The following is a 26,835-nucleotide window of genomic DNA, read 5'->3' on the forward strand; positions in this document are numbered from 1 at the left end:
TTCAATTTTCCAGTACCTAATTAAAGCCAGATACACAAAATGGCACATGAATCTGGAGTTTATTTGTAGCAGTAAAGACCCTAGCATTCATTCATATTCTCTCTATCACTCTCTGCTTTCAAATAAAATGCTTTTTAAAAAAAATCCCAAATGTGTTGAAAGCTGTAACTTCACAGATCAAAGAAATCAATGGGGGCTGGGAAGATGGCTCACTGGATAAACTCTCATACAAGCATGAGGATTGGAGTTCAGATCCAGAGTAAATGCCAGCTGGATATGGAGGCCTGCTTGTAACCCCAGTACTTAAGAGGTGGAGACAGGGAGTCCTCAGGGAAAGCTGACTAGCTGAGCTAGCCAAATCTGTAAACCTGGATTCAAAATAAAAGACACTGCCTCACTAAATAAGTGGAGAGCAGTCAAGGAAGACACTTGGTGTCAACCTCAGGCCTCTGCATGCATGTCCATACACATATACCCACATGCATCCAAACATACACACCACATCACACCACAGGGAGAGAATGAGAGAAACTCAGGGAACCCAAATAGAACAAATATGAGACAAAGCACACAATTGCTAAAAATCCATGATTAAGAAAAAAAAATCTTGGGCTGGAGAGATGGCTTAGCGGTTAAGCGCTTGCCTGTGAAGCCTAAGGACCCTGGTTCGAGGCTCGGTTCCCCAGGTCCCACGTTAGCCAGATGCACAAGGGGGCGCTCACGTCTGGAGTTCGTTTGCAGAGGCTGGAAGCCCTGGCGCGCCCATTCTCTCTCTCTCCCTCTATCTGTCTTTCTCTCTGTGTCTGTCGCTCTCAAATAAATAAATAAATAAAAATTAAAAAAAAAAAGAAAAAAAATCTTAAGAAAGCAAACAAATAATATAGAGAAGACCAAGAATGACAGCAGCTGCTTGTTAAATAAAATGAAAGCAAAACTACAGTGCAATGGAGTGATACGCAGTTCTAAAAGGAAAAAAATTGTTAAGCTAGAATTCTATACATTTCAAGAATAAAAATGAGTGCTGGGTTCATGGCTCAGTTGTTAAAGCACTTGCTATGCAAGTGTGAAGACCTAAACTGGGATCCTCAGCACTGCCACAAATGCCCGGGTGGTGTGGCAGCCTGTCTGTAATCCTAGCACCCAGGAAGTGAAGATGCATTCCCTGGGGCAAGCTGGCTAGAGAGACTAGCAGACTTGGTGAGCTTAGGGTTCAAGGAAGACACCCAGTATCAACCTCTGGTCTCCACATACACATTCGAACACACAGTACATATATGCATGTACACATGTAAAATGAAAATGAATTAAAAGACATTTTAGATATACAAAGCTTAGAGAATCAGAAGCATATTAGTACTGTAAGAAATGCTAAATAAAAAAAAAAGAAGTGCTAAATGAGGATATAAGGACAATCTGGCTGCAACTTCTGTCACCCCATTGATCGCCAGGATTGATTCAGCTGATCTGGCTGGCTAGGCGGTAGGCCCCTTCCTCCGTCACCACTCCATGTGTGTCCCTCCCGAAGAGGACAACCTTTCCCAAATAGAGGAGAGTTGGCGTTTGGCCAAGGGTATATGAGTAGCTGCACTCCCCTGATAGAACCCCCAAACAAGCTCAAGAAATGCTAAATGAGGGGGCTGGAGGGATGGCTTAGCATTAAAGGCGTTTGCCTGCAAAGCCAAAGGACCCAGGTTCAATTCCCCAGGACCCACGTCAGCCAGATGCACATAGTGGTGCACGCGTCTGGAGTTCGTTTGCAGTGGCTGGAAGCCTTGATCCACCCATCCTCCCGCTCACTCACTCTCTCTCTCTCTCTCTCTCTCTCTCTCTCTCTCTCTCTGTCTGTCAAATAAAAATAAAAATCAAATTTAAAAAAAAAAAAAGAAAGAAATGCTAAATGAAGTCCTTAAGCAGAAGATAAATACCAGATGGGAAAGGAGCACTCAGCAAAGGCATGATGAACATGTGCAGTAAACTTAGAACATACTGTGAAGCCTTTGTGATTAAAACTTTGTAACTGGTACAGGGAAAATGATAGCAGATCTAAAAGCAGATTACATATGAAAAATTGATACATGATAAAGGCAATATTAGTCGTTTTAGGCTTTCAAATGAAAATATCATCCCCCTACCCATCTAGAAGCCTAGATGCAATCACAACTGAACAGCAAAGTTCACATCTTGATTCATTCCTTGCTTTAAAAAAAAAAAGGCTTCTTAGAGAAATAACTGATTCCAAGCCGAGAAGAACAAAAACATAAAGTAAGTTTGTAACACAATCTTAAGTCTTGCCAACCATGGTGGCACACACCTTTAATGCCAGCACTTGAAAGGCCAAGGTAGGAGGATTACTGTAAGTTTAAGGCCAGCCTAAGACTACATATTCCAGGTCATTCTAGGGCTACAGCGAGACCCTACCTTGAAAAACTGAAAAGAAAACAAGAAAAGCAAAAGAACCTTAAAATCTCAAGGGGCTTAGCAGTTAAGGTACTTGTATGCAAAGCCAAAGGATCCAGGTTCAATTCCCTAGGACACATGTAAGCCAGATGCACAAGGTGGCACACACATCTGGAATTCATTTGCAGTGGCTGGATGCCCTGGCATGCCCTTTCTCTACCTGCTTCTTTCCCTCTGTCATAAATAAATAATTGTGACTGTATTTTAAAAAAATTTCAAAAGAAAGATGGGAACATAGTAAGGGACACAGGACTTCCAAAAGTTGGACTAGTATGATTATCAAAAAGAACCACAGTGCTAAAGAATTCTACTAATAGTATCCATGGCTGTGTCCATGGGTCTCCAAAGGAAAAAAATGAGTTAAAGTTGGGGAGAGGAATCTTATTTTGAATGCCAGCTAATAAATATAGAAGTGGGGGAAAGTCATCATTTTGCAGCAGCTTATTCTAATATTTGATTCAGACAAGAAAAACTCAACACTAAAAACATTTGATGAGACACATACTGGGAATTAAGATAGCCTCAAGGTTTTCTTCATTGTTACCTGTTTATTACAAAGGTTAATTAAAATAAGGAAATCTGTTAGCCACCCCTTTACAAATTTATTTTTATAGTAGTTAGTAGATAAAATAAGAACTTTCTCTCCTGGTTTGTTTTTTGTTTGCTTGGTTGCGTACTTTTGTTTCAGAGAGAGTCTTATATTGCCCAGGCTGGACTCAGACTCATGAGCTCCGCTGATCCTCTTACCTCGGTCTCCTGGACTCTGAGATAATGGGTGACAGAAGCAGATTTTGTGCCCCTTGTAGTATCATGAAAGTATCTAACACCACTTGTAGTATTTTTGTCAAAACTCTTAACATGAACCATGAGGAAACAATCAAGAAATTCTTTAGGAAATAGCTACCCCAGACTCTTCAGAAAATGACATTATGGCAGTGTAAGAACTCTATCATTAACAAGTTCAAGAAAAAGGGAATATATGGAAAAAAATGTCATCAGTGCATCCATGTAAACAAAAGGTAGAAGGAATATTCTAGATTAAAGGAAAGTAAAGAAACATGGCAACTAAACACAGTATACAGTTGTTGATTGGTTTCCAACTTAAAGAACATTTGAGATACAACTGAGTGTTTTAACTTAAATATTTGTGTGTGATAATATTATGATTTCAAGGAGGACCCTTGTTTTACAGATATACTGGTGTAATTGGGGTGAAAGATGATGATGCCTCTAACTTTCACATAGGTCAGGAGGAAAGAGTGTAGATATGTGGAAAGCAAATGCAGCAAATGTTAACGATATTGATCTAGATCTAGTTGAAGGCTATATAGTTCATTACAGATACTGGTTTTACTACTTTCTCCTCTAAGTTCACAATTTGTTTTTCAAGGTAGGTTTTACTGTAGCCCAGGCTGACCTGGAATTCACTATGTAGTCTCAGGGTGGCCTTGAACTCACAATAATCTTCCTGCCTCTGCCTCCCAAGTGTTGGGATTAAAGGCATGAGCCACCATGCCAGGCTTAAGTTCACAATTTTTCAAAAAAGTTATTCAAGTAAAATAATATAATTATATAGATGTATGTGTATAGGTTTATGTTCTCCAGAACTCTGAACTTCTCCTCAGAGTTGCTGAATCAGAATCCCTTGGTAATGAATGAGGTTTGAAACTGCATGGCAAATGCTCTCCTGAGACTCTGAGAAGCAGTACTTTAAGAGTATTCACCATTAAAATTGTGTCCCTGTGTGTGTGTGTTTTCCATTTCTATTCTCTTAGGAATTTACTCTTTCACAGAATAGTTATCCAAGGATAAAAGGTCGGAAGGTAGAATAAATCTCCTCAGTAAAAGTTTTCTCAAAGCTGGCAACCTTTTCCTCACAGCTTCTGTTATTACTGACCTACTAGTAGATGCTGTGGTTTCTTTTAAGCAGGGCATCCAAGGTAATAGTTCTCAAACTTTACTGTTAGTATCCCCTGTGGAGTTTTCAAAATTTTTTGTGCCTGTGTTGCAGATGAGTTAAATCAGTATTTTAGGATGGGATAACTAGTGTATTCTGTAAGGCTCCCTTGGAAATTCCATTGTCTAAATTTGAGAGTCAGTGATCTAGAGGAGAAACTAGCCTCTACTGAGGCCCCTAATCAAACGTGTTGGGATTATGGTATAAATTGCTTCCTCAGAAAAATTGATCACATGCTGATACATATGTGGTACTTTGGTTTGGAAGGAACCCTTTCTATGTTCCTGTCTTACTGATCAATTGTTTTATTTGTTAAGTAACCTTCAGGATCAGTGGAAATGTTGGTTATTTAAAAGATGTATTTCTCTGGGGAGGTAATATGATGGAGAATGGAATTTCAAAGGGGAAAGTGGGAGGGGGGAGGGAGGGAATTACCATGGGATATTTTTTTATAATCAAGGAAAATGCTAATAAAAATTTTAAAAAAAGATGTATTTCTCATCTTCTGAAGTTTATTTTATTATCTTTAAAAATATTTTGATGAGCTGGGCATGGTGACGCATGCCTTTAATCCTAGCACTTGGGAGGCAGGGGTAGGAGGATCGCTGAGAGTTCGAGGTCACCCTGAGATTATATAGTGAATTCCAGGTCAGCCTGAGCTAGAGGAGGCCCTACCTTGAAAAACCAAACTATGTATATGCATATATATATATATATATATATATATATATATATATATATATATATGGGTTTTTTTGATGTGTATGTCTGACTGTGATTGTGTGTGTATAGAGGTGCGCATGCATACAGAGGCTAGAGAACAACCTCAGCTGAATATCCTCAGGAATGCCAACCCTTTTTTAAATATTTTTTTTTTGTTGTTTATTTTTATTTATTTATTTGAGAGAGGCAGAGAGAGAGAGAGAGAGAGAGAGAGAGAATGGGCACACCAGAGCCTCCAGTCACTGCAAACAAACTCCAGATGTGTGCGCCCCCTTGTGCATCTGGCTAATGTTGGTCCTGGGGAATCGAGCCTCAAACCTGGGTCCTTAGTCTTCACAGGCAAGTGCTTAACCGCTAAGCCATCTCTCCAGCCCATGGAATGCCAATCCTTTTTTTAAAATGGGTTTTGGGTTCAGTCTCAGATCTTCATGCCAGTAAGGTGAGCACTTTATCAACTGAGAGATCTCCTCAGTCCCATATCTTCTGAATTATATAGGATCTTATAAAAATTTGTAGAGGAGCTGGGTGTGGTGGCGCACACCTTTAATCCCAGCACTCGGGAGGCAGAGGATGATTGCCATGAGTTCGAGGCCACTCTGAGCCTCCATAGTGAATTCCAGGTCAGCCTGGGCTGGAGTGAGACCCTTCCTCGAAAAACAACAACAACAACAAAAAGTTTGGAAAGGAAAAGCAAAATTTTAGAGAGAAGTAACTTTGACTATAATGCTTAGCTGGTTATTTTAGAAAAGTAATTTTTGAGGTTTTCACTGAATTCTGTGGCAAGGCTTTTGTCACTCATAATGCCAGAACTATCTGTACAGTCACACCTATACCATTGTACAGCTCAAGATTAGTCACAACTCCTGCCCCCAGTGAAGTCCAAAGGAACCTGTGATTGACTGTGTCTATGAGGACACAGTAAGGCCATCAGGATGGCCTAGTGGTCCAAGGCTCTGTGTTCAGGACGCAGCAGGAAGTGGTGGTGGTCTTGCCAGAACCAGAAGAAATCCTGGCAGTGCTTCCCAAATTCTTACAGGTACATGGTTTCCTCATTACCTCTCTTCTGGTTCTGCTTCTCCTTTCTCTCATCCTTTGAGTCCAATATTGATGGTCCACCAAAGTAGACTTGAAAGCACTGCTTTATTTGAGAAACAGGGAGAGAAAAGTGAGAGTTTGTGAGTTATTGGGATGCTTTATATTAGTTTCTTTGAAGAAGAAAGCATGAAAATCATGGAATTATATAGATATCATAGACTCTAATTACTTTCCAAAGCTTGAAATTGTGATGGTACAAAGAACAATGGTAATGGTAGAGTGGGGATGTTTTGCTCCCTGCTGCCAGAGGGCATAAGCCATAATTAGATTATCCTTCTGCTGATCTACATTTAAATCCACAGCTTCACAGGTCACTGCTAAAAGCTGCACCCTAGCTTATTCAATGGCCCCATGGTCTTGAGAGCACCCAGAAGCTCTTTTTTTTTTTTTTAATTTTTTTTTATTTATTTATTTGAGAGTGACAGACAGAGAAAGAAGCAGAGGGAGAGAGAGAGAGAATGGGCACGCCAGGGCTTCCAGCCGCTGCAAACAAACTCCAGACGCGTGCGCCCCCTTGTGCATCTGGCTAACATGGGTCCTGGGGAATCGAGCCTTGAACGGGGGTCCTTAGGCTCCATAGGCAAGCACTTAACTGCTAAGCCATCTCTCCAGGCCCCAGAAGCTCTTTAGAACAGTTTCTTTATGAAGATTTGCAAAATAAATCTTGAGTAAGTGAAAAGCACTTGCAAGGTATGTTTGGAATTGACCACTTTAGTTGTATAGCCAAGGTAAAGTTGTTTTACCTTGACTTCTAACTTTGTCTCACCCACAAAATTTTTTTTAACATTTTATTTTTGTTTATTTATTTGACAGAGAAAGAGGGGGAGAGAGAGAGAGAGAGAATGGGCGTGCCAGGGCCCCCAGCCACCACAGATGAACTCCACATGCGTACGCTCCTTTGTACATCTGGCTTACTTGGGTTCTGGGGAATCGAACCTAGGTCCTTTGGCTTTGCAGACAAATGCCTTAACCACTAAGCCATCCCTCCAGCCCTCACCCACAAAATTATTAATAAACTCTGTTACATATGCCTTTTGTGACAATTTAAAAAGTAACATGATAAATCATCTATCAGTTTTGGACATCTGTTTAACAAATGGAAATTTTTTCCTTCATTCAATGAAATGCCTATCAAATTCTAGTTGGAAAAGCACATACCTTAAGATTTTTTTTTGGAAAAAGGAAGTTCAGATCATAAGGACTATGGCTAAGTACAGATTGTGAGGTAAATTGAAGAGATTAATTAGGTGAAAAAGTCTAGGTATGAAGAGCCTCTATATAGCACAAAACTAACTGAACATTTATTTTTTTTTTTATTTTTTTTGTTCATTTTTTATTTATTTATTTGAGAGTGATAGACATAGAGCGAAAGACAGATAGAGGGAGAGAGAGAGAATGGGCGCGCCAGGGCCTCCAGCCACTGCAAACGAACTCCAGACGCGTGCGCCCCCTTGTGCATCTGGCTAGCGTGGGACCTGGGGAACCGAGCCTCGAACCGGGGTCCTTAGGCTTCACAGGCAAGCGCTTAACCACTAAGCCATCTCTCCAGCCCCTGAACATTTATATATATGTACCACATATTCATTTTCCATTCATCAAGTGATGGACACCTGGGCTGATTCTAATTTTTAGCTATTGTGACTTAAGCAGCTGTAAACATGGTTGAACAAGTATCTCTGCAGTGAAGAGTGGAGCCTTCAGAGTAGATGCCCAGTAGAGGAATAGCTGGGTCAGTTGGGAGCTCTATTTCCATCTTTTTCAGGAGTCTCCATATTGATTTCCATAGTGGTTGTACAAGTTTGCACTCCCACCAGCATTGAATGAGGGTTCCTCTTTCCCCACATCCTCACCGACATTTATTGTCATTTTGATTTTTTTTTTTAATTTTTTTTTGTATTTTTTACTTATTTATTAGGGAAGGAGAGAATGGGCACACCAGGGCCTCCAGCCACTGCCAACGAACTCCAGATGCATGTGCCACCCTGTGCTTACATAGGTCCTGGGAAATCAAACCTGGGTCCTTTGGCTTTGCAGGCAAAGACCTTAGCCACTAAGCCATCTCTCCAGCCCTCGTTTGATTTTTTTTGTTTTGTTTTGTTTTGTTTTTCGAGGTAGGGTCTCACTCTGGTCCAGGCTGACCTGGAATTAACTCTGTCATCCCAGGGTGGCCTTGAACTCATGGCAATCCTCCTACCTCTGTCTCCCGAGTGCTGGGATTAAAGGCATGCGCCACCACGCCTGGCTCGTTTGATTTTTTAATGATTGCCATCCTGACTGGAGGAAGGTGGAATCTCATGGTTGTTTTAATTTGCATTTCCTTGATGGTTAAGGATGTTGAACAGTTTCTTTTTTCAACTGCTTATTTTATTTGTCTGAGAAAGAGAGAGAAAGAGACAGAGAGAGAATATGGGCATGCCAGGGCCTTTAGCCACCACAACTGAACTCCAGACACATATGCCACCTTGTCCATCTGGCTTACATGGGCCCAGGGAATCAAACCTGGGTCCTTTGGCTTTGTAGGCAATTGCCTTAACCACTAAGACATCTCTCCAGCCCGAACATTTTCTTAAGTGAATATTAACCATTTCTATTTCTTCCTTTGAGAAATCCCTATTCAGTTTTCTGCCCCATTTTTGGAGTGGATTGTTTTTTTTTTTTTTTTTTTTTTTTTTTTTTTGGTTTTTTGAGGTAGGGTCTTACTCCAGCCCAGGCTGACCTGGAATTCACTATGGAGTCTCAGGGTGGCCTCGAACTCACGGCAATCCTCCTACCTTTGCCTCCCAAGTGCTGGGATTAAAGGCGTGCGCCACCACGCCCGGCTTATTTGATTTTTTTAATTGCTTAGGTTTTTTTTGTTTGTATTTTAGTTATTTGTAGGTTCTAGATACTAGGGTTCTGTAAGTGGTATAGCTGGTGAAGATTTTCTCCCGTTCTGTGGGTAGTCTGTTGCCTCTGCTCATGGCATGTTTGTCTGCACAAAAGCTTTTTACCTCCATGAGATCCCATGGGTTGAGTGCTTGTTTAATTTCCTGGGCTTCTAGGGTATTGTTCAGGAAGCCTTTCCCCACTCCTATATCATGGAGATCTCCTCTTATTTTTCTTCCAGTCATTACGAGTTTCGGGTCTTATATTGAAGTCTTTAATCTGATTTTCTATTGTGATTGGTGGGTTTAATTCCATTTTTCTATATGAGGTTATTCAATTTCTCCTGCACCATTTGTTGAAGGTGTTGTCTTTTCTCCAGTCTACATTGTTGGTGGCTTCATCAAAGATCAAGTCGCTACCAGACATTTTTGCCTTAGCACCCGAGTTTAATAAGAGGGACCATTAATTGAGATGCGATAGCTGGAGGGAAGAACAAATTGAAGGGGATAGAGGAATCAAAAGTCCAATCAGTTAGACTTAATCGGTTTTTTTGTTTGTTTGTTTGTTTTTTGTTTTTTGTTTTTTGGTGTTTTTTTTTTTTTTTGGATTTTCAAGGTAGGGTCTCTCTCTGGTCCAGGGTGACCTGGAATTAACTCTGTCATCTCAGGGTGGCCTTGAACTCATGGCGATCCTCCTACCTCGAGTGCTGGGATTAAAGGCATGCGCCACCACACCCAGCTAGACTTAACTCTTATTGAGACATTTTATGTATTAAAGAGCGTTCTAGAATAAGGCAGTTACATATATGGATATGAAACTCAGGCAGAGGTTTGGACTACAGATTCAAATTGGCAGTTATCACTTGACAGGAAAAGTAGGGAGACAAAGAGAAGACAATCATGGCTGAGCACTGAGGTATTCCCAAGCTTAGAAGTGGATGTTTTCCTTGCAAGCACCCTGGACAGTCATTTAACTTGAGAACCTCAAGTTGTCTTTATTCCTTTCCTTTTTTTATTTTGTGACCCCAGACTCTTCTTACTAAGATATGTTGTGGTAGGACTAAGAGATGGAGTCATTGTCAGTATTAATGTGATGAGCAGTGATAGGGGCTGTGGCAACAGAGGTTGGGTTTATACCCTGGCTTTGCTTTTTACTAGCTTATGTGGATAATTTACCCAGTTTCTCTAAGCCTCAATTTTTTTTTTTTTGTCTATAGTAATAAAAATAGCCAACATTTATATGCTAGGGAGTATCTTATGTCCTGCTCATGGATTAATATATAGGTCAACCCACTGAGGTAGTTTCTATCTTTATCCATTATATTGCTAGGGAAGCTGAAGCTAGAGAGAACCTCTGTAGTTTGAAGCCCTGTACTTTGGAAACAACAGCACTGGACTTGAACCAGGCAGTCTAGCTCTAAAGGCAATATCATTTTTTAGTGTCTAATTCAGAGATGTGATGGTGATTAAAAGAGATAAGCCACTTAAAGTATTTAGCTCACTGGAGCCTGACATATAACATGCATAGTATAGGGAAAGAGCAGGTGAGAAATCCTGGGATCCCAGCCTGGCTATAAGAACAACTTGGGTGGCTATGAAAAGTTTCTTACTGTCTCTGAACTTTTGAATTATAAAATCTTTAGACTAGTTCACTTCTGTGGTCCTTTTTAGTACTAAAATTCTGTACTACATTTGACTCTCCAAGAATATTGAGACAAATTATATTATATTTGTATTTGGTTAAGAAAAGGGATCCAGGGCTGGAGAGATGGCTTAGCGGTTAAGCACTTGCCTGTGAAGCCTAAAGACCCCGGTTCGAGGCTCGGTTCCCCAGGTCCCACATTAGCCAGTTGCACAATGGGGTGCATGCGTCTGAGAGTTCGTTTGCAGAGGCTGGAAGCCCTGGCGCGCCCATTCTCTCTCTCTCCCTCTATCTGTCTTTCTCTCTGTGTCTGTCGCTCTCAAATTTAAAAAAAAAAAAAAAAATTAAAAAAAAAAAAAGAAAAGGGATCCATATCACTTTGGGGGTTGTGGAATAAGACCCCTTAGCACTACCTTGATAACATTTGTGTTGTACCATTTTACTCTTGAAGAAGCTTGCTAAGAGGTAGTGGAATATAGTTTAAAAAAAAAAACAACCCTGAGGTCTAGGGTAAAAGAATTGCATGCCAAAATGTCTCCATCACCCACTAACATCACCTTGAACATGCTTCTCTCTCTCCATTTCAACTCCTATAAACTAAAGATAAATAATTGTGTCTGCCTCTTACTATTATTTAAAACATTAATAAATGGTATGTAGGTCTGGAGAGTTGGCTCAGTGGTTAAAGGCACGTGCTTTGCAAGCTGACTGAAGTTTAGATCCCAGGGACTCATTTAAAGCCAGGTGCAAAGTGGCACACACACCTGTGACCCAAATGTGTCTATTGCAATGGGAGGCAGAGTCATAAGACTCCTAAGTCTTATAGGCCAGCTAGTCTGGACTTTCCCAGCAATAAACAAGAGAAACCCTATCTCAAAGTAGAAAAAGATGACCAGCACGCTGATTGTCTTCTGATCTCAACACACATGCTGTGGCACACGTGCGCTCATACATACATATATACATGCATCCATTCACACACACACACAAAAAGAAATGGTGTGTAAAGTGATTAATATATGGTAATCATTCAGTACAGACCAGCTATTATGCTGATACTGTTACAAGTGTTCACAGAGCAAAAACTAGTTTTTTAGTTACCCAAGTTCCAAATGAGATAGAAGACCCTCAGTAACCCTTTCCTTAAAAATGGAGTTGGGGGGCTGGAGAGATGGCTTAGCAGTTAAGCGCTTGCCTGTGAAGCCTAAGGACCCTAGTTCGAGGCTTATTTCCCCAGGGCCCACGTTAGCCAGACGCACAAGGGGGCACATGCATCTGGAGTTCACTTGCAGTGGCTAGAAGCCCTGGTGTGCCCATTCCCTCTCTATCTGTCTCTTTCTCTCCCTCTCTCTCTGTCACTTTCAAATAAATAAATTAAAAAATGAACAAAAAATTTTTTTTAAAAAATGGAGTTGGGAATTACCTGGCTGAACACTATAGTCACTGAGAACTGAGGACATGAATCCTGAGTTTCCAAATTGTGCAATTCATGCCTCCCTGCTCTCTTACCAAGGTTTATGGAGAACTTCTCTAGAACACCTGTACTTTGCTACAAAGTGTGTCTAGGATTGACTTGCTTCAGCCCTTCCCTTACCTAAGAGTTCTACACACACGGACTGAGTTTCTGGGAGGCTTTAATTTTTTTTTTTTTTTTAACTAACGTCAAGGAAAAGTAACAGTCAAAAACCGAGCTCCAACCAAAATGGAGAGGGGGTTGGAAAATAAAGAGGAAATAATGATTTATTCATACATAACAAGAAGTTATCTGATGTTAAGTGTATTAGAAAGAGGATTTTAAACAATATAATTATCTTCATTTCTGACCCAATTTGCCCTAATTTTCAGGTGCATTCTCCATAAAGGCAGTGCTGACTCTATACACGTTTATAGACGTGGTCTTCTCTAACATACATATAATGTAAGAAAATAAGCCGGGCGTGATGGCACACGCCTTTAATCCCAGCACTCGAGAGGCAAATGTAGGAGGATTGTCATGAGTTTGAGACCACCCTGAGACTACATAGTTAATTCCAGGTCAACCTGGACCAGAGTGAGACCCTACCTTGGGGAAAAGAAAAAGAAAGAAAAGAAAAGAAATAATTGGCCCAACTTGGGATACATATACTCTTGGTCAAAGGAAGTCTGATGCACTGAAATGATAGTTTTCTACTCTGTGGCCAAATAGATGCCACTTGATTGGCATCTCCAATCATGCAGAGGTAGGCAATTGTTTTTGTTTTGCTTTTTTCAAAAAGGAAGAAGAACAGAGAGAGAGAGAGAGCACGCGCGCAGTTTCAGATTAAGTGATAAAATTCCTACTTTGCTATTGCAATTGATAAGGATGAGTTCTTTTAAAAAAATTATTATTTGGGGGTAAGAGACAGAGACAGACAGAGAGAGAGAGAGAGAGAGAGAGAGAGAGAGAGAGAATGAGCACATCAGGGCCTGTCAGCCACTGTGTATAAACTCCAGACATGTACATCCCTTGTGGTGCATGTGTGACATTGTGTGCTTGCATCACTATATCTGGCCACATGGGACCTGGATAATTCAAATGTCTGTTTTTAGGCTTCTCAGGCAAGCACCTTCACTACTAAGCCATCTCTCCAGTCCAAGGATGAGTTCTTGAACTTGGGAAGAGAGCCTTAGCCTAGCCAGATTGGAACAAAAAGTTTAAGCCATTTGGAGGTGTACCTCCTTTTTTACCCTGTTTCCATTTCTCTTTTTTACCCCTGAACTTAACTATAGTTAATAATATCTAATCCCCCAAAAATTATTTTTCATTTTCCCCCCAGAATATTGATTTTAGTGCAGTGGGTTAGGGTGTGGACTCAGGACTGAGATTGCTTGAGTTTCAGTTCTGTGCTGTGTCACCTACTTGGTATCTTTGAGTGTACTTGGAAATTTCAAGCATACATGGAAACTTTCCTCTATAAAATAAAGATAATATCCATTTTCTGAGGCTGCCTTGAAAGTTAAATTCAGTAGTCAGTGGCTTTTTCCTTCTTGTGAAAAATGAAGAAATTGTAGTAGGACATTCTCCATTTTCATCATTTCCCAATTCTTAGTTGTTTAAGTAGACAAGTAAAACATTTTTGTACCTGGTATGTTTTCACATGTATGTGGGTATAAGACAGAATAATAGTGAGTGAGTTTATATTGAGAGAAACCAGAATGATTTACTGCTATGTTGAGTTTTTATGTCAACACGTTTGATTATTTCTCAGTATTTGTTCATCCTGTCTCACATCTGCTTTGAAGTTGAAGTATTAGAATCATTATGATACCTATCCTGTAATATTTGTCTTAGAGTTAGGACGTTGGTTCAGAGACCCTGTTAGACTTCTTATCAATCATTTCCTTTACTTAGTCTTTTAATCCCTTCTAGAGCCTACAGCAGAGGTTGGTGCAGGAGTAGCTGAATTCCAAGGGAAAAACTTGATACCACCCTTTAAAACATTTATTTAACCTGTTCTCCATTTTGTTTCCTGCAGGGTTTCGCCTGAATGCTTCCTCTTGGCCCATGTTCCTTTTGAAGACACTAAATGGAGCAGAGATGGCTCCCACCAAGATTTTCCACAAGGTACGTTGTTCTTAAATATCACCATTTCCAAAATGCTTAAGATAAAATACTTGCCTCCTGTCAATTTACTAAACCTCTGCTTGCCTCCATTATTTCTCTGCTTGACAATACCATCTTATGTTTTATGTCTAATAAAAAAAAGATGCTGAGTTGAGTAGGGTGGCACACGCCTTTAATCTGAGCACTTGGGAGGCAGAGGTAGGTGGATTGCAATGAGTTCGAGGCCACCCTGCAACTACAGAGTGAATTCCAGGTCAGCCTTGGCTAAAATGAGACCCTATCTCAAAAAGCCAAAATAAATAAATAAATAATAAAAAAAGATACCTTCTTAGAAACCAGTTCATAAATGATGCTTTAGAACCTGTGAAGCAGCATATATCCTTGGAGATATGCATTGGGCCATAAGAGACAGGATTCCTGGCTTTTTTTTTTTTCCAACCTGTCAATAACAAACTAATAAGCATAGAGTAGAACTCTGATATACAACATTATTAGGAAATTTAAATGTGTTTGTTAGTAGCACTATAAAATGTAATGCAAACATAGAGGACCAATTCATAGAGTTCTATGATCTGTGCACTAAATAGGGAGAAAGGAAGGAGACTATTATTTGAGTGCCTACAATATGTTGAGAGCTTTATTATATTTTATGTTATATAATACATAACATTCATATTTACTATTTCATTTTATACCCACATCTGAACTAAGATGTGAACTAAGAATTGTTTGTTTACTTAATAGGTAAGGGAGCATACTTTTGAATAAGGAAGTTGTTCAAGGTCATGTGGCTAGTAAGTGTTAGAACAAGTATCCAAGACCTGTATTTGTTCTTCCTGTTTTTCAAGGGGAGAGTCTGTCAGTCTGCTGTCAGTTGATGTCTCTAATAAGGTGAGAGTTACTGTAGAAAGGACTGAATTATGTTTGCCTCTGCTGCTAGTGAAGTCTTAAGTCCTGAAAACATTCTGGTTCCCAAAATATTATGCACTGGACAACCTGAAAACTTTCATTGAAAAATACCTCAAAATGTTTGTGTTGGTCAAGGAGAGGAAGTCACCAAATGCTTTTTTTAGTGCTTTGCTGAGCGTACCAGAGATTAAGAAAAGTCTTCATAAGCCCAAAGCAAGAAGAACCACAAGAGTGCTACATGTGTGTGTTAAACCTGTAGCTGTCTTAAGGGGCACTGCGAATCTTACTTTCCAAAAATCTTGTCTTTTTATACCCATGGTAAGAACCAAGATGCGGCCTTGGACCTATACAAGACAGGAAATGGATCTTACAGTTAGGTCGACCTATCAGGTTTTACTGCTTAGTGAAAAGATGACTACACTTAAGGAAGAGTGTTGTGCTCTGGGCAGTGGTGAGGATATAACCATCTCTAAACAGTCTTTTGTCTAATAGTTGGATTTTCTGGGAACTTAAGAGTTATATGGGAAGATTTATGGCTGAAGAAAACTCAAAATTTCTCTAGAAGATTTCATGTCACAGTAATCCCAAAAGTGAAGCACCACTGGAAATAATCACAAAATCTAGAATTAGAAAGTCCTCAAAACCTTTCAAAACAAACCTGGCCTGATAGAGAATCAACAGATACAACCTACAGTCATATATGCCAAGGGTCTCAGATAATAGAAATATTAGCAAAAGGAGGGTTGGAGAGAGAGAGCCTAGCTATTAAGGCGCTTGCCTGCAAAGACTAAGAACTCATATTCAAATCCCACATAGCCAGATACACAGTGATGCAAGCACACAATGTTGCATATGTGTGTGCCCCAAGGGTGCACGCATCCAGAGTTCATTCTCAGTGGCTGAAGGCCCTGGTACACCCATTCTCTCTCTCTCTCTAAAAAAGAAACATTAGTAAAAGGATATAAATTATTTTAAAATTTCTAAAACTTAAAGAAGAAATGAAAAAAACAAGGTAAATACAAAACACTGTTTTTCTAATTTATTAGAGACAGAGTGTGTGGAGCACACCAGGGTCTCTTGCCGCTGTAAACAAATCCTTGCACCACTTTGCGCATTAGGCTTTATTTGGGTACTGAAAATCACATTGGGGTCAACATGCTTTGCAAGCAAGTGCCTTTAACTTCTGAGCCATCTCCTCAGCCCCTAAACACTATTTTTAAACAACAGATTTTTTAAAAGACCAAATTGAGCATGTAGAAATGAAAGTGAGAAATTTCAAACCATTAAAACCAAAAATTAGGACTTAGCATTTAAGGTGCTTGCCTAAATAGCCAAAGAACCCATGTTCGATTCCCCAGAACCCACATAAGCCAGATAGACAAGGTGGCACATGTATCTGGAGTTTATTTGCAGTGGCTAGAGGCCCTGGTATGCTCATTCAGTCTCTCCCTCTTTCTCTCTCCGTCTGTCTGTCTACCTGCCTCTCTCTCTCAAATAAATAAAAAAAAATAGGTAAATGCATATGTAATTTAAATACTTGTGCATAAATAATTAACTGAAATCCCTGTATAAGGAATTATCCTCAGATTGTAACACAGAGATAAAAAATGGAAAGATTAAGAAGAAAAAAAAAAAACCAGGAAAATAATGTAAGAAAAAGATTAACTAGAAAGAGTAAGAAAAGCCAATATTTGAAAAAATGATAAGAGAATTTTCCAGAATGGGTTATAAGCATATACACCAAAAGTTCTCATAACTAGAAGAAAGTAGAGTCAGAAGATTTGAGCAAGTAGTCAAACAGAATACCTTCACAGAAGTTATAGTTAGATGACAGCATATTTCCCAATGGTAGTAATTCAAGCTAAAAGATAAAATAATACTTTCCAAATATGTATCCACCTAGAAGTCTATGTCTAATTATACCATTATTTCAAAACGAAGATGGAAATCATACTTATTTAATATTTATTTTTACTTACCTATTTACTTGAGATAGAGATAGGCCAGGGCCTCCAGCCATTGCAAGTGAACTCCAGACACGTGCACCCCCTTGTGCATCTGGCTAACGCGGGTCCTGGGGAATCGAACCAGGGTCCTTTGGCTTTGCAGGCAAATGCCTTAACCACTAAGCCATCCCTCCAGCCCGAAAATCATACTTATTTAATAAACCAATGCAAGTGAATGAACATAGCATAGCCACTAAATGAACAACTGAAGAATATGTCTCAGGAAAAATCTAATTGAACCTTCAAGTAAGAATGAGATGTAAAAAGTAATGATGCACCTGGATTCTCCATCTCTCACCTCACCGCTGTTGGTTAGTGGGTGTGATGAGGGTTTTTTTTTGGGGGGGGGATTTTTTTTATTGACAACTTCTGTACTTACAGACAACAAACCATGGTATTTCCCTCCCCTCCCCTCCCCCACTTTCCCCTTCATAACTCTGCTCTCTGTCATATCCTTCCCTCTCTCCACTAGTCTTTCTTTTCATTTGAGGTCATCACCTTTTTCTCCTATTATGAGGGTCTTGTGTAGGTATTGTTAGGCACTGCGAGGTCTTGGATATCGAGGCCAAATTCTGTCTGGATAGTTGTATAAAAGGAGCAGTACCCTTCCTTTGGCTCTTATACTCTTTCTGCCACCTCTTCCACAATGGACCTGAGCCTTGGAGGGTGTGAGATGTTTCAGTGCTGCAGACTCCTCCATCCCTTCTTCTCAGCACTTTTAGGTCATCCCAGTGGTCATTGCCATCTGAAGAGAAACTTCTCTAACCAGAAGTGAGAGTAGCATTAATATATAAGTATAAACATTAAGTATAGTGCTCTCAGGGCAATTTTGTGAGAGTAATATATGCATTTATCCAGACAAGAACAGGCTTTATACCCCTAAGGCTCATGACCTCCCTTGCCATAGGCTTTTGATTAGGTTTTCTGTACCAGGCATGTATTCCCTCCCATAAAGTGGGCCTTCAGTTGAATTAGAGAGCAGTTGGTTTCCCCCAGAGCAGACACGCCACTATTGCACTCGTTCAGTCATTTGGCCTGTCTGGCCAAACTTGAGGCTTCCAGTGTCCACTGTTTTCACTGCTGATGACTTCTGTCTCTCATAAGACTGCATACAGTGCAGCTTTTTCCAGCTTTCAGTTGGCTGTTCTACAGGGAGAAAGTTTTCTGCTCAGCACCAGCTTGATTTCTCAGTGATTCTGCTGCTCAAGCATGTGAAGTCTTCAGCAATAGGGTCTTACCATATCTTTCTCATGGGAAACTAAGGGCCTTGGCAATGGCCTATAATGTTTTGGAGGCAACAGGGACCTCCCTGGCCAACAACTCCCTGGAAGGTATCCCATCCCTGGCACTGAAAATTTTCTAGTAACAATCTGTGGCTTCTGGATGTGCCATTATTCAAAAAAGTAGATTTTCATATGTCTTATTCAAAATATCTTGAATTTTGATTGACCCTCGCCCCCCACCTTTATTTTATACAATCTCTTCCCTTGACCTCACTTAGGCCTCCCCCCTCTCTGTAATGATAGCTTTTTTAAGATTATTATAAACCAGTAAAATGAAAGAACTCAAAAAAATAAATAATGATGAGAAAACGGATTAGTTGAAATGTGGATTACTGTATAATCCAATTAATAACAAAGTGATTAGTTGAGAGTATAACAATGTAGGACCAAATTCTGTACCTCTGTATAACCTAAGAGTAGTTAAAATGTTGCTGTTACACTGTCTAGGATTAGAAATAGTTTAAATTTTTTATGTCAATTATGCAGTTAGAATCCTAAAGGAATCCGCCAAGCAATTACAAACAGAAAGTTGAACTTCTGAATCAAGGAAAGGAAGAAGGGGAAGAAAACATAGTTGATGGAAAAGGTTGGTGACATATGCTTGTAGTCTCAGCAGCTCGGAGAGCTGAGGCAGGATTATCACTTGAGCTCAGGAGTTTAGGCCAACCAGGACAGCTTAACAAGACCTATTTTAAAAATATGTAGATAAGGGCTAGAGGGATGGCTTAGCTGTTAAGGTGCTTATTGCAAAGCCAAAGGACCCAGGTCTAATTCTCTAGGACTCACCTAAGCCAGATGCCCAAGGTGGTGCATGCATCTGGAGTTCACTTGCAGTGGCTGGAGGCTCTGGCGTGCCCATTCTCTCATATACATACATACATACATACATACACACATACATACACACACACACACACACGCATACACATATGTCTCTCTTTACATGTTCTTTACATGTTCGTTTGCGTTGACTAGAGGCCCTGACACACCCATATTCACTCTCTTTCTCTCTCTCTTTTTCTCAAATAAATATTTTTGAAACAAAAATAAATAAAAAATAAAAAGTATAGTTTACCAAAAAGACAAAGCAATCATGTATATATTTATTTTAAAAAAATAGCCTCCAAGTATATATAAAGAAAAATTTGACAATTACATGGACAAATAGTAAAATCCACAGTTAGCAGGAGTGTGTAGTTTGGGTGTGTGGTGTATGTGTGTGTGTATACATGTCCATGTGTGTGAATGTGGATATACCCAAGCCACAACACATACCATGTGGTCAGAAAACTTTGGGGGGTTGATCTCCACCTTCTACCTTGTTTGAGGCAGGGTTTTTCGTTGTTCACCACTCTCTTCACTAGGGCACTAGGCCCAGAAGCTTCTGAATCTCCTGTCTTTGTCTCCCATCTAGCTGTAGGTTGCCAGGACTACAGAAGCCTGCCATAACTTCTGGCTTTATGTGTGGTACTCATACTTACACAGCAAGCATTTTATACGCTAACTCATCTCCTCTTCCATAGTAGGAGATATTTTAATGCATATCTCTCTCATAAATAACACAGACAAAAATTGGTATCTCAATCAATATCAAATTAATTGTAATTATTTATTTGTTTGCAAGGAGAGGGAGAGAACATAAACAGAATTGGGGGTACCAGGGCCTGCAGCCACTACAGACGAACTTCAGGTGCATGTGCCACTTTGTGTATCTGGCTTTTTGTGGGTACTGGGGAATTGAACCCTGAATGTTAGGGTCTTCAGGCAAATGCTTTAACCGCTGAGCCATCAACCCTTGATCAATTTTTTAAACACCAGTTTGTTCCTACTTAATATTACCTAATTATTTGATAATAAAAACCTTTTTTTTTTTGTTAATATATTTTATTTATTTGAGAGAGAGAAAGAGACGGAGAGAGAGGGAGAGAGATAATGGGCATGCCAGGGTCTCTAGCCACTGCAAACAAACTCCAGATGCATGTGCCCCCTTGTGCATCTGGCTTACATAGGTCTTGGAGAGTCAAACTAGGATCCTTTGGCTTTTCAGGCAAATGTCTTAACCTTTAAGCCATCTCTCCAGCCCAGTAAAAACCTTTTAAATACCATTTATGTTAATAATAGAATTAAAATATTTCTAAAAATTAGTAAAACAGCATAAGATATTTATAGAGGATATTTAAATTTTTATATTAATGGAGGAACCTACATTAAGGAAGTTTTACTTATTTATTGATGGGTATTTATGCATATGGTATAAATAAGTTTGAAATGTAAAAAGGCTATCATCATAGATGGGGGTTGAATGTCATGTAACAAAGATTCTTCTTCCAAAATTAAGAGACATATATATATATACACATACATACATACATACATACATACATACATACATACATATATATATATATATATATATATATATATATATATTCATTCATTTTAATTCCAGTCAAAACTCGAAGAGTTCTTTTATGAAACTTAAAAATCTGATTAAAGGCTGGAGAGATGGCTTAGCGGTTGAGCATTTTCCTATGAAGCCTAAGGACTTGGGTTCAATTCTCCGGTACCTATGTAGGCCAGATGCTCAAAGTGGTGTGTATATCTGGAGTTCGTTTGCAGTGGCTGAATGCCCTGGTGTGCCCATTCTCTCTCTTTCTTTCTTTCTTTCTTTCTTTCTTTCTTTCTTTCTTTCTTTCTTTCTTTCTTTCTCTCTTTCTCTCTTTCTCTCTTTCTCTCTTTCTCTCTTTCTCTCTCTCTCTCTCAAGTAAAAATAATTTTTTTTAAATCTGATTAAATTTATTTGGAAGATGAAAGAGAAAGAACAACACAAACAATATGGAAGACTGAGAAAGTAAAGGACATTTCCTACCAGTTGCTCTTTTTTTTTTTTTTTGACAACTTCCATAACTATCGACAATAAAGCATGGTAATTCCCTCCCCCCTTTTCCTTTGCAGCCCCATTCTCCATCATACCCCTTCCCCCTCTCAGTCTATCTCTCTGTTTTGATACCATCATCTTTTCCTCCTATTATGTTGGTCTTATGTAGGTACTGTCAGACACTGTGAGGTCATGGATATCCAGGCCATTTTGTGTCTGGAAGACAGCATTGTAAGAAGTCCTACCCTTCCTTTGGCTCTTACATTCTTTCCACCACCACTTCCACAATGGACCCTGAGCCTTGGAAGTTATGATAGAGATGTTTCAGTGCTAAACACGCCTCTGTCACTTCTCAGCATTATGGTGCCTTCTGAGTCATCCCAAGGTCACCATCTTCTGAAAAGACAAGCTTTTCTCCAACCAAAAGTGAGAGTATTACTAATACATGGATATGAACATTGAGAAAAGTGCTTTCCCGACAGTTTGGTGAACAAAGTATGTAATTAGCCAAACACCAGCAGATGTTACACCCCGAGGGCTTATGACTTCCGCCATCATAGGTTTCTAGTATTACATGTATTTTCCTCCTATAGAGTGAGCCTCCAGTCCAATTAGAGAGTGGTTGGTTTCTCCCATAACAGACATGCCACTATTGCACCCAGTGGCTCACTTGAACTGACTAGCCAAACTTAAGACTTGCAGTGTCCACTGTTGGGTATCTTCACTGGTGATTTCTCTCTCTCCAATTGAAGTGCATGCAGCATAGCTTTTCCAGCTTTCTGTCAGCTGGTCTACATGGAAGAGGTTTTTAGCTCAGCTCCAGCAGGATTTCTCAGTGACCTTGCAGCCCAAGTATGTGGAGTCTTCAGCAATAAGGTCTTACCATCTATTCCTGATGGGAAACCAAGGGCCTTGGCAATGGCCTGTAATGTTTTGGGAGCATCAAGGACCTCCCTGGCCAACAACTCCCTGGAAGGTATCCCATCCCTGGTACTAAAAATTTTCTAGTAATAATCTATGAATTCTGGGTGTGTCATTGTCCAAAAAAGTAAGTTTCCATATGACTTATTCATACCCTCTTAGATTTTGATTACCTTCTCCCCCCACCTCCCGCCACCTTTCCTTTAATCAATCTCTTCCCCTGACCTTAATTAGGCCTTTCCACCTCCATTCATTTGCTCATTTAATAGGTCTATGTACTGGTACAAGATAAGACAATAAGACTAAGGAAACAGAATAGGGTAGGCAACACATTTATTTCAAAGTTGATCTATGCAGCTACAGTACAGACTAGAACCCCCAAGACTCTATACACTGCTGGTCAGAGTATGCAATGTTATAGCCACTTTGAAGGACAATTTGACAGTATTTAATAAAGCAGAAAATGTATACATCTACTATTTTTTTTAACAAGAACAGACATCCTGTTAGACTGATAGTGCTTCTTTTTTTAAAATTATTTATTTATTTATTTATTTGAGAGCGACAGACAGAAAGAGGCAGAGAGAAAGAGAGAGAGAGAGAGAGAGAGAATGGGCGCGTCAGGGCCTCCAGCCACTGCAAATGAACTCCAGACGTGTGCACCCCCTTGTGCATCTGGCTAACGTGTGTCCTGGGGAATCAGGCTTCACAGACAAGTGCTTAACTGCTGAGCCATCTCTCCAGCCCTACATCTACTCTTTATATGCATAGATTTGTACTTATAATGAGACAGGAGAATCCTTGGAAGTTTCTGGGACAGCTACCCTGACATAAATAGTGATAAACAACAAGAGACCCTGTCTCAAACAAGATGGAAGGCAAAGACCAACACCGAGTGTTGTCCTCTGACCTCCACAGATGTGCTGTGGCACGTGCATACTCATACTCACACACATGAATACATACATTCATACACACAAATATTTGAAAAATAGCTAACAATTAGAAACATCTTTAAATGTCCTTAAAAAGAGAAAAAACAGATTATCATTTATAACTACAAGGGATACTATTAGTAGTTAAAATAAGCTGAAGCTAAGTTTATCAATTTAACTTTTTTTGTTTTATTTTTTATTAGAGGCAGAGAGAGGGAGAGAAGAGAGAGAGAATGAGAATGGGCACGCCAGGGTCTCTGACTGCTGCAAACGAACTCTAGATGCAAGCGTCACCATATGCATCTGGCTTACATGGAACCTGGAGATTCGAACCTGGGTCCTTAGACTTTGCAGGCGAGTACCTTAACCACTAAGCCATCTCTCCAGCCCTTTTTTGTTTTTTTGAGGATAGTTCTCACTCTCACCCTGGCTTACCCAGAAATCATTATGTAGTCACAGGCTTGCCTTGAACTCATACAATCCTCCTACCTCTGCCTCCTGAATTCTGAGATAAGCTGTACATCACCAAGTCTGGCCTCTTCAATTTAGCTTTTAAGATATAATCTTAAACAAAAAAGCAAGCTGATATAAATAGTACTGTACCACTTATCCAAAATTAAAAGCATGCAGATGATATGTACATATATAGTAAAGTTTAAAAACATGCATGAAGGCTGGAGAGATGACTTAGCAGTTAAGGCACTTGCCTGTGAAGCCTAAGGACCCAGGTTCAATTCCCCAGTACCCACATAAGCCAGATGCATATGGTGGCACATGTGTCTGGAGTTTATTTGTAGTGGCTAGAGGCCCTGGCATGCCCATTCCCCATCTCCTTCACCTCTTTCTCAAATAAATTAATTACTTAAATATTTAAAGAAACATGCTAACTAATTATTACCTCAATAGTAGGTAGAAGGAAAATGGGATAGGAGAAGGGCACAAAGGGAAATTCAACTTTATGTGTGACTTTTTATTTTAGTCCAAAGAAAAGCTGTCAAAATTTTAGGACTGATAGAGTAATAGTTTGACATACTTTGGAATCCATTTAAAAGAAAGGCTGATTCTCCATGATAAATCTTGCATAGTAATCACTTTTCATTCATCCAAACAAGACAGCACTCTGCTGCCTTCTTTGTGTCTAGGTCTGAATATTTCTGTTTCTCCTCTAGGAGCCACCATCACCTTCCCACAACTTCTTCAAAATGGGAATGAAGCTGGAAGCTGTGGACAGAAAGAACCCTCATTTCATTTGCCCAGCCACTATTGGAGAAGTCCGCGGCTCAGAGGTGCTGGTCACTTTTGATGGGTGGCGAGGGGCCTTTGACTACTGGTGCCGCTTTGACTCCCGGGACATCTTTCCTGTGGGCTGGTGTTCTTTGACAGGAGACAACCTGCAGCCACCTGGCACCAAAGGTAAAGGCACAACTGTAGACCCTTGAAACCAGGACCAAGGTTAGGAAGGAGGCCACCAAGTCTGTTGAGTGACAGGCAGGGTAATAAATAGTGAGGACCAGCTCCTTGGGAACAAGCCAAGACCTTTCAGAAAATAATTACTAACAGCTCAGAAGAATGATCAAATGAAGCCAGACATGGAATTTGGGGTAAAGTAAATATATATGGTGAGCTAGAGAAGTCGTTCAGTTGGTGAAATGCTTGCCCACCATGCACAACGCCTTGGCTTCAGTCCCCAACGCTTTATAAACAAGGGTGCTGTGTCACTTGCCTGTAATCCTAGCACAGGTGATAGAGGCAAGAGGATCGGAAGTCCCAGGTCATTCTCAGGCTACATAACATGTTCAGTCCAGCCCTGAGATGCATGAGACCCTGCCTCCCCACAAAAATATATCTTTGTTCTAAATATCCTGACATTCTCAGATAGCTCTTTTGCCTCTAACACATTTCAAGAGTTTTAAAAGTGTCATTCGCAAGCTAGGAAGATGGCCCAGCAGTTAAAGGCACTTGTGATCCAGGTTCATTCCCCAGTACCCACATAAAGCCAGACACACAGTGGCTGGAATTTGTTGGCAGCAACAAGAGGCCCTGGCATACACATATTCTTTCTCCTACCCCATCTCAAATTAATAAACAAAAATATTAAAAATAAAAGTGCCATTCTCAGGGGAAACAACTTCTTCAAGCCTTAGTGGCTGTATAATGAGCTGGGGTAACACTGTGTTGTATAAACATTTGAGAAGCACTGTAAAAGGATAGAAAAAGCATGGGCTGCCGGGTGTGGTGGCGCACGCCTTTAATTCCAGCACTTGGGAGGCAGAGGTAAGAGGATCGCAGTGAGTTCGAGGCCACCCTGAGACTACATAGTGAATTCCAGGTCAGCCTGAACTAGAGTGACACCCTGCCTGTAAAAACAAAAAAGAAAAAAGAAAGGAAGGAAGGAAGGAAGGAAGGAAGGAAGGAAGGAAGGAAGGAAGGAAGGAAGGAAGGAAGGAAAGAAGGAAAGAAGGAAAGAAAGAGGGAAGAAAAAGCATGGGCTTTCACATCAGACTGTCATGAGCTTAAGCTCCAGCTCTGCTTTTTCCAAACAGTTAATTCACCTTTGTATGTCCCTAATTCCCATAGCTTTAAAAGGATACCTTCTTCAGAAAGTTACTGTGACTAAATAGGATTGCATGGCCAAACTGTTCACAGCTGGCAAATTGCGAGTGTTCAATTTCTATTATTGCTACTATTATCATAGCTATATGCCATGTTATCATTATCATATAAAACTTGTTATTTTACACTATTGTCATAGTATACTACACCATCAATACTATAATATTCTTACAATAATCAGTGGCAGAGTACATAGAGATACTATAGTAGTGCCATAGACTGAATGTCCCATAAATGATGCTTGTAATGATGCTAGTAGAGCTCACCTGTGGTAGATGTTTAAATAGCTGTTTTTAGCAACAAAAGTAAAAACAATCTAAGTGTGCTGGTGAGTCTGAAAGAATAGAAAGTTAGCCTGTTGTTAGAGCCTCCTTTCTAAACTTATATGGAAATGTATTTATTAATTAACCAAATATTTATTGAGCACCTACCTTTAAACCAAGCTAAGAGTATACAGTAACAAAGATGAACAGTCTTCCTACTGTCATGACACTTATATTCTAGTTAGGTGAGATAAAACATCAATATTTAAATCAAGAGATACGGTCCACTCAAAACTCATCAAAGGGCTGGAGAGATGGATTAGCAATTAAGGCACTTGCCTGCAAAGCCAAAAGACTCAGGTTCAATTCTCTAGGACCCACATAAGCCAGATGCACAAGGTGGCACATGTATCTGTTGTTTGTTTGCAGAGGTTAGAGGCCTTGGTGTGCCCATTCATTCCCTCTCCCATTCCCTTTCCCATTCTCTCTCTCTCTCTCTCTTTCTCAAATAAATTTTGAAAACACTCATCAAAGCAAAAATTTGGAGATTACAGAGAGCTTAACACTAAAGTAGACATAACACACAGGTCAAGGCTCAGGAAACATTGCACAGGAAGGAGTAAAAGATTGTAAGAGCCACAGGATGAGACATAGTATCTTCAGGCATTGTTCCCATCCCCACAGACTGATCCATTCATGATACTAC

The 26,835-nt window shown here is 39.9% G+C and overlaps 1 protein-coding gene across 9 annotated transcripts in view; it reads left to right on the forward strand.

The window, feature by feature from the left end:
• Positions 1 to 26,835, forward strand: part of Scmh1 (Scm polycomb group protein homolog 1) — a 224,630-nt gene that overhangs the window by 109,897 nt on the left and 87,898 nt on the right. For 8 of the 9 annotated variants that reach the window (XM_045149870.1, XM_045149869.1, XM_045149867.1 and 5 more), the window contains 2 exons: positions 14,233 to 14,321; positions 24,423 to 24,666. In XM_045149870.1, coding sequence (XP_045005805.1) covers positions 14,233 to 14,321; positions 24,423 to 24,666 — 333 coding nt within the window. Of the gene's footprint in view, positions 1 to 14,232; positions 14,322 to 23,572; positions 23,608 to 24,422; positions 24,667 to 26,835 lie in introns of those variants that run through there. The other variant, XM_045149873.1, reaches the window with a different exon arrangement.

The sequence above is a fragment of the Jaculus jaculus genome, chromosome 5, assembly GCF_020740685.1.
Source record: "Jaculus jaculus isolate mJacJac1 chromosome 5, mJacJac1.mat.Y.cur, whole genome shotgun sequence".
NCBI lineage: Eukaryota > Metazoa > Chordata > Mammalia > Rodentia > Dipodidae > Jaculus > Jaculus jaculus.